At 41.6% G+C, this 9,280-nt stretch overlaps 1 protein-coding gene across 1 annotated transcript; it reads right to left on the reverse strand.

The window, feature by feature from the left end:
• Positions 1 to 7,667: 7,667 nt before the first annotated feature.
• Positions 7,668 to 8,756, reverse strand: LOC147435498 (uncharacterized). The gene has a single exon (XM_086487742.1). It carries the CDS (start codon positions 8,754 to 8,756, stop codon positions 7,668 to 7,670), a length of 1,089 nt encoding a protein of 362 aa, XP_086343868.1.
• Between the last annotated feature and the right edge of the window lie 524 nt (positions 8,757 to 9,280).

The following is a 9,280-nucleotide window of genomic DNA, read 5'->3' on the forward strand; positions in this document are numbered from 1 at the left end:
GCTCCCACTAGAGAAGCTGCTAAATCACTCACAATGTGGTGTGACATGGAAAACTGCATCCTCATCTAGCAACCAACGAGAAGGTGTGTCACCTCTACTAGACATGTAAGGAGGAGGAACCCTAAAGGGAACGTGAAATCACCGTCACTGGAATATGAAGCTATCAAAACCTCATCTATATCTTGCATACTTCTCCGATGCTATCTCATACGTCTGAAACAATGGTGCATAATCTGCCCTGTGTGACCACAATGCGAACATCGTATATATCTGCAAGAACAAGACCGCCATTTTGACAATTGCACCTGTCCAAAGTACGTGTAAACCTATGAATCTACCACCTGTGAGCCGTGACTAGTGAGCCGTGACTAGATCACTTTGTATCCACACATACATACATAGCATAAACATGTTACCATATACATATGGTAGTGATGTATGTGAATGCACTTAGGACCACCGGTGTATTTTTTTCCTCACTAGGAGGTTTTTCCCCCCGTGCATTGTATATACACCCATCACTCTAGGGCTATCTTATCTTTCCATTGCACACTAAGTAATACATTGTCTGTTGTGTGCCTTGAGCTTCCTTTGTCTTATCCAAGATCAGTGTGCTTCCCGGAAACCCTAATTCCAACAATTGGTATCAAAGCAAGTTGTGTCCTCCTGGGCTTAGTCATCACACGCCATCACACGCCTGCTCACTTTCTCAAATTTATATGAGCTTTTGTGAGCGTTAGCATGTCAAAAAATATTTCGAGGAGATCTGTTCAGATTTTAAATTCGGGCTCATTTTGGCTTACGTTTCTACTATAGGCAATGTTGCACATGCAATTTTGTCATTTTGTGCAGAATTCTTTTCAGTGCAGTTTTCTGCATAACATGTCCCTTATAGTCTTCTACGGGCTGTGCTATACAACACGTGTTGGTCTCACTTTGTTTCTCCTCTTTTTGAGCAGTTTTCACATTAAATAGAGGCATTCGCCATGGTTGACAACAACACATATGTGTTCAGGATGTTTGTCTTGTTGAGGACATATTGGATGGGGACAATTTGTGGGCTTACATGATGCAACATGTCCTTGTGTCAAAGGGAATTTGGAACATTGTGCAGAGCATTGATTTACATCCTGGTTTTGTGGATACAGACAATGTTAAGGATGCTGCACATTTTGGTGGCAGGATTGCTACTGTTAAAGTTGTTCTGCCTTGAGAAAGCTTGTTGGGATGTAATAGATACGTAGGCTCATACATTGATTGCACTGTCTATGAAGCGCACTATTACTCCTTACATTCATTTTAAAAAATCTGCAAAACAGGCTTGGGATATTTTGGATGGTCTTTATGCAAGTTGCAATGAGGCAAAAATTGCATTGCTACATAAAGAGCTGGAGTCGAAGATTATGCATGAGGAAGATGAAATGGAGACTTTCCTTGCTGGCATCAAGGATAAAAATGAGCAACTTATTTTTGCAAGCAAAGTCATTTTTGAAAGTACCCTTGTGCAGATTGTTCTTAATACTTTGCTAGATTCTTATGAGACTTTTGCAAGTACTTAGAGACTTATGAACCAAGGAAACCTTGAAGTTATCAAGTTTGATGCATTATGCACGTTGCTATTGCAAGAGTCACTTTCCCAAAAAAAAACAGGTCTAAACAGTGTCCTCAAAGAAAAAGTGATAACAGTAATGCAACCACTTCTCATGGTTCTTCTACAAGTGGAAAGGCACCTCTTCCTAATGCTTCTACGAGAAACACTTTGTTTGAAAATTCTGGTGAAAAGGGCAAAAAGAAGATGCGTTGCCATTATTGTAGAGCTAATGATCACTTGATCAAGTAGTGTCCAAAATTGAAGGCAAAAGAGGCTAAGAAGAAAGAGGTTGGCTCCACTACAAATGAAGCTATTGTTGAGTTTTCTATGAAAGTAATTGTGATGATGATGCTGATGTACAATGGGCTTTTAGTGAAGAGTGCACTTATGATCCTTTTGTCCATGATGCATGTATGTCAATTGCTACAGATGCTCATGTGTGGTACATAGTGATGCTACAAAGCACATTATGCCTCACTGTGACTTGTTTACCTCTCTCAAGGATGTCCCTCACGGGAATACAGTCCCTTGTGCCAACAATACCTCTTATTCGGTTAAGGGACCTAAAGAGATTGTGCTTACTACTACAAATGGCAGTTCTTTCACACTTGTTGATGCATTGTATATACCTCGGATCAAGAATAATATTTTGTCTATATCTGCACTTGCTAGACTTGGTCTTGTAATCAAATTTGTGAATGAGAAATGTACAATACACGATCTCAGTTTCGATGATAAAATTGTGTATGTAGCATTTTATGTCGCGGGTTGTATAAGCTCACTTCGTAAGAAAAGTGTGGGCATAATTTTTCAAATGTTTTTGTGGATTCAAAGGTTATTTCAGATGCAAAACTTTGGCATGCACGTTTTAGGCATCTGAATTTTGTGAGTCTGCTGCATTTGCAAAAATCTGATATGGTTGCCTCTTTACCGTCTCTTGAAGCACCTGTGAAAGATGTTTGTGAAGTCTCTATTTTGGAGAAGATGCAGCGTTCCAAGTTTCCAAAGGATGATTCAATTAGGACCAAATGCAGGTTGCAGCTTGTGCATAGCGATGTTTGTGGGCCCATGCAAACTCCATCCTTGGGAAATTACCTTTACTTCGTGACTTTTATTGATGATTACTTCAAGAATGCATTGGTGTATCCGCTTAAATCAAAGTCCGAAGTGTTTATGTGCTTCAAACAATTTTTGGCTTTGGCTGAAAATGTCTCGAAATGTACTTGGGACCCTCCATTTAGAACGAGGGGGGGAGTATACGTCTCATGAATTTAATGCATTTGTGGCTAGTCGTGGTATAAAAACACTAATGTATAGTGCCATATACACCTTAGCAAAATGGTGTTGCTGAGAGGATAAACAGGTCACTTATGGAAATGGCACAATGTATGGTCAAAAGTCAAACCTTACCGCATTTGTTTTGGCTTGAGGCCATCTTGTGTGCCACTTATGTACTTAATAGGTGTCTTATGAAAGCTTTGCAATATTTGACTCCATATGAAGCATGGCATGGTAGAAAGCCTTCTACTGAAAACATGTGTGTTTTTGGATTTTGGCATATGCTTTGGTGCCACAAACGCAACATAGAAAATTGGATGATAAGGCTATGAAATGTATTTTTGTTGGCTATATTGCTAAAAGCAAAGGTTATAGACTGTACCATTTGAAAACAAAGCGTATCTTGGTTTCATGAGATGTTGTGTCTGTGAAAGATTCAATGTAAGCTCACATGACATTTATGATAGTTTGTTGCCTCTTTTTAGTCGTAGAAGTTCGAATGTAAAGTCAAATGAGACAAATGTACAGCCTATGGGTGTTTCAAATTTTTTTATAGATCAGCCTATTATTGATGTAGATGTACATGATGTACTTGATGAGGAAAGGACTGAGAATGAGCAGGCTATAGGTATGCCAAAATGGTTGGTGCATACTTTGCGTGACAGTAAATTGGATGCACCTTTGTCTAGTCGTACTCATTTAGGTTCTCGCCATCTTATGCATCAAATTGTTATGCTTTGGCTGTGTCTAGCTTATGTGATGTTGAGGAACCTCTGTCTTTTGATGAAGCACATAATTCCAAAAATTGGATGGTTGCCATGCAATCTAAATATGGTGCACTTATAGAAAATGACACATGGACTTAATGTGATTTGCCTCCTGGAAAAAAGGCCATTGGTATGAAGTGGGTTTACAAGTTGAAATGCAAGCGGTATAGTGAGATTGATCGCTATAAGGCTCAACTTGTTGCAAAGGGTTATGCACAACAAAAAGGCATAGATTATGAAGAGACTTTTGCTCCCACTTGTCGTATGACTACTGTGTGTTTTCTATGTGCATTGGCAGCTCATTTTGGTTAGGATGTACATCAGACATTGTTACTGATTTCTTGAATTGTTATCCCTCACGGACACCCTATCACCTTCGATGAACGCATATTATTTATTTGATTGATTCATGGACCGGGCTTGTCGGTCCAATAGGTGTGTAGGTGATTGCCAATGAGAGGCACACCACTTATCTTATTTTTACATTAGTTTTGCAACGATCGGCCACTGTGGGCGCCCATGTGTGAATGGCCCAAACTCTTACAAAAGGTCCATTTGACCTAAAAATCCTTATTCTCTAAGGTGTAAGCTAAGAAGTGCTCTTCCTCTATCTCTTTATCCTTCTCCTTCGTGTGCTCGCATGTGTGTGTGTGTGTGTGTGTGTGTGTGTGTGTGTGTTTGTTTGTTTGTATGTTTGAGAGAGAGAGAGAGAGAGAGAGAGAGAGAGAGAGAGAGAGAGAGAGAGAGAGAGCCAGAGCATGTGGGGTGTGTGTGTGTGTGTGTGTGTTTGTATGCTTGAGAGAGAGAGAGAGAGAGAGAGAGAGAGAGAGAGAGAGAGAGAGAGAGAGAGAGAGAGCCAGAGCATTACGGCGGGGAGGCGGTTGAGCGCGGCATCAACGTCGGCTCCTTCTTCTTTGCAGCACAAGATCCTTCACGACAAACGTATTGAGCAGTGAGTGACACACACCTGTCCCTTTGAGCTTGCTAGGCTCTTCTAGTTGTGTGTTTGCAGCCTTCCGAAGCTCGCACACAGTGCACAAGCAAGTTCTCAGCTTCGACACGTACGAAAAAGCGTACATTTTTGGTGCTGTTGCCGGGGAATGCCTTGCATTAAGTTTAAGGAGCACTCAATGCTACCTCTAGAAGCCTTTCTTCCATCTGTTTTCTGTTTTTTGCAGTGTTTTGTTAGCTACTGTTATATGACTGTAAAGGGTAGATTAGCAGGTTTTGTTCAGTTTTTGTTAAGTGGCTGTAAGCTCTGTTAGTGTTGCATTGTATTGTTTTTATTAGTTTTGCAAGCTCTATAATGACTAGATATTAGTAGATCTGTTAGTGAATATAGACAGGGAGAAGTAGAGTAGACAATGAGCAGTAGAGTTGACTGTTTGTGAGTGTGCAGAGTATTGTGTTTGCCAGTGTGTTAGCAGAGTTAGTTAGCGTTAATTAGGTATAATTAGATGTGTTAGTTGAAAAGAGGTTAGACAGAGCTTGCAGAAGTTGCTGTGTGCACGTGGGAGCTCAGTGTCCACGCGGCCACATTATCCTCAAAAAAAGTTTTTTTGGAAAAATAAATAAAGAAAGAAACAAATATATATATAATAAAAAACTTATAATAAAAAAACGCTCACGATATTTGGGACCAAAAAGAAAACTCAAAAAAAAAAACTTATCTTAAAAGAAAGGGATCGGGATCGGGATCTTTCCCTAATCCCAGGCTCAGGCCCCAGATCTCAATCCTATGATATACTATACACACCACTTTATAAATAAAGAGTAGGACCTCAAGTGAAGGGAGGGCATGTCGACAAGTTCCTCAAGTCTTCCACCATCCCCTTCACACTCACCCTTTGGACTTACTAATTCTAGCCCTCTCCCTACCTAGGGAAAGACTAGTTTTAGGATTCCGAGGGTTGTACGTAACCGAATCGGGGTTGTAAATCACGGCACGTCCCTATCACATGACATATTCCATGGCTTGGTTTAAAGAAGGGACCAAAAATACAAAACATTTGGGTTGTAAACACCTAAAAAACTAGGTGAGCGGCCTTCACGGGCACTCACCAACACCTCTAGAGTGTTGAGGGCACATGCACATACGCTTTGGTCGTGTGCCCGTCATGTGGTAGAGGACGAGCACATGGAGAGTGTCTCCGTTTACACAGGCACTCAGTATTCCTCTACCTTAGGCTCCAGGCCCTCAGTGGGAACCCAAGATAGTGCCACTCAGGCTTTTTGGATGGTTTTTCTGGTTATAATCAGATTAGTGTTGCTGAGTCGGATCAGCATAAAACAGCTTTTATAACTGAATGGGGAGCCTTTGCATACACAGTGATGAGTTTTGGGTTAACCAATGGTACTGCTTGATTTCTGGTCTTCCAATTTCTGGTCTTCCTCTTCCTATGTTAGGTGCTGTCTGCCCTCTATTCTTTGGATTATACCAACAGCTAGCAGTACTATGTCCATCCCTTTCACAAATGTGACAATACACTTTTTCTTTAGGTGCTACAATAGAATAACCAAACTTTTTAAGTTTGCCTACCAAATCTTGCTCAATGCTCTGCTTTTGCTTGACTTTCTTCTTCTTACTGCTCTGTTTCTTCTTTCTTTTTTCTGTTTCCTCATCACTGTCTGATGGTGAGCCTGAATCTGAGTTCCCACTGGAATCTGTGTCTTCAGATGCTTCTTCTGAATCTGAGTCACTGTCTTCTTTTCCTTTTGCCTTGGTCATGCCAAGTCTCTTCTCCACCCTTGCAGCAGCAGTAACAAGGTCATCCAGACCTCCAGCAATATCAATGCTAGCTACTGCTCCCTTTAAGCTGCTTCTCAATCCTTTCAAAAAATAACCTGCTAACATTTCATTAGTGGGTCTTTCATTCCCCTGCAATCTTTCTACTAAAATTCTGAACTTCTGTGCATAGTCTTCAACCAGCATCTTATTTTGCTTAATGTCTCTGAGTTTTCTCAGGACATCAGTCGGAGTCTTCTCCTTTCTAAATCTCTGCAGAAATGCATGCTTCAAAGCATTATAAGTAGCAAAATGTGCAATGCCATATTGGCTAAACCAACTCATGGCCTTTCCTTCCAATGTGGCAGCAAACTGTTCCATCTTCACTCCATCAGCATACATCACCTGATAGCCACTTGCCTGCCACTTAGTTTCAAACTGTGCCACATGACAGTCAGCATCTTCCTTACTCCCTGCTCTAAACTTGGCTGCCTTGACCTTTGGGTTGGGTGGTGGTTGAGCCATTGGAATGGGTTGTGGTGGTCTCCTAGGTCTTTGCCTGATAGCCCCCTGAAGTGGGTCAAACTGGATCCTTCTCTTGGTGGTTCTTCTTGCCAGGAATAAAGCTCCAATAAATTGCCTCACTCTCTCTTCTCCTGCTGCTCCTGATCCTACCCCTCCTTCATCTACAGGTTGCTGCCCCTGAGCATCGGGTGATTGCTGATTGTCATGATCATAGTTAAATGGATCAATGTTTCCAGCCTGTGCTTGAGCCCTTGTGTAGTACACTCTTCCTACTCTCCTGTCTCCCTTTGACATGCATCATTAATTGAAAATAAACGTTTCCCCAGCAGGATCGCCAAATGTGTTGTGGGTTAGGTCAACACATGAACATCATACACAGCAAGAATAACCATCTACTCCACCATACTTCATTAACAACAATTCAGACACAGTAAACATGACTACTCAAAAATATCAGAGTAAGCAGAGACAATACACTGAATAGTTACTGCACTGCACCATCATCATCACATTCATATCAGAGAACAGATACATCGTGCGCAGATACATTCCCCACTTATATAGATAAATCCGACTTAACTACCCAGTCACAAGACATTCAGCATACTGCAACTGAAAGACAGTTACATCCGACTTAGCAAAATACAGGTCAGTAAATATCCGATAAGTCCAAATCCGACTTAGCTATTCAGAGTCAGTTTCTAACATGTGCCTCTCAACACATGGCACGCCCCGGTGGTAGATTTCGCAGAAATCTGACCCGGATCCACAGATCCCTTGATCAAGAATCCACCCTTTGCTGCACAGCTTCTTCCTTACTCTGGTCCTCAGCATTCACTTTATGATCCACCAGCTCTGCTTCCTTTACTGCATCTGACTCTGCTGCATCAGCTTTTCCCATTTCCACCTCTTGTGCTATATCTGCAATCACAGTATCAATCTGCTCTTCTGCCACTTTCTCCTCAGCTACATCCTGCATCAAAAAACTATTAGTAAAATTCTCCTCTTTCTTTTCTGCCTCTGCAAGCTGCTGTCTCTGATTCTCTTCCATCTGCTGAACCTGCTGCTTCAAACAGTCTCTCTCCTTTTGCAATTCCTCCACTTCCTTCAACAATTGTGCTTCTACCTCATGCACTAACCCTGCCTTTAGCACCTCATATGGATACTTAATGACAAATCTCATTCTTTCCTTGGTCTTTTGCCACATCTCCTGTGCAACCAAAGCTAACTGCTGCTTGAGGATAGACACTTCTCCTTCTTTCATTAATACTGCACTCAAGCTAATTTCCTCCTGTGCCAACATCTGTTGCTCTAGTACCTGGAAAGGTTCCAATCTCAACCTCTGCATCTCCACAGTGACCTGTAACTCTGCATTCCTCTTTGCCATGTCTTCCAACTCCAAAGCAACCGCTGTCTCCACTTTCTCAGTCCATTGCTTAAACTCCCCCAATGATCTCTTCACTTTTGCTAACTCCATCTTCTGTTTCCCCACTGTTTCCTCCATATCCTGCTCATACTTTACTTTCATCATAGCTATCTGCTCTTCAAACTCTTTCACCTGTGACACCTGTCCTTTAAACTCCATCAATTTTTCTGCATTCCTTTCAGCTTGCATACTCTGAACCTTCAGCATATTATTCTGCTGCCTCACAAATTCCTGCACCTGCTGCAGCATCTGAACTACTTTATCACTGTCCAATTTCCTAGTATCTACTGATACTCCAGAGACTTCCTCAGCACTGAAATCTAATCTAGAAAACACTCTGCTGACTGGTTCAGACTTCTTCCTCTTGTTGGATAGTGTGAAAGCCTTACCAAGCTTTATTGGTGTTTCCTCTGCTTTTACCTGCATTGGTGAATCAACATCCATGGTGCCAAATTCTGCAAACTGCATTTTTGCTGTGATTTCTTCAAAGGCCTCTCCTGGGGTATATTTAGCTTTCACCAAATCCTCATAAGCCTCCATATGCTTAGCATTAAACTTCACAAATCCTATCTTTTCAGAATGCACCATGATAGGATGCTCAATCTGAACTGGCTGCTGCTTCTCCTGCACCAGTTTTTCTGCTTTCACAGGCCACCTTGCTTCACCATTCTGTACTCTCTGTGCAAAAAAAAACAATGCTGACAAGTAGCCACATAACCTACTATTTGCCTGTGTCTTCCTCTTGTCTGAAGAATGAATCTCTGCTGCCAACTTTTCATACACCCAGTGAGCCCAGCTCACTTCTCCTCCCTGCTCTGCATAGCTTAATGGTGCAAAGTTTTCTTTTGACATATAGTCAAACTTCACAATAAAGCATAGCCTCTCCAAGTACCACTTAAGCTGCTCTCTCCTAGCATATGCCACATTCTTTAACATGGAATACTGCCTGCCTCCTTCTCTTGGACCAA

This window comes from Adiantum capillus-veneris, chromosome 18 (genome assembly GCF_014529385.1).
Source record: "Adiantum capillus-veneris isolate H3 chromosome 18, ASM1452938v2, whole genome shotgun sequence".
NCBI lineage: Eukaryota > Viridiplantae > Streptophyta > Polypodiopsida > Polypodiales > Pteridaceae > Adiantum > Adiantum capillus-veneris.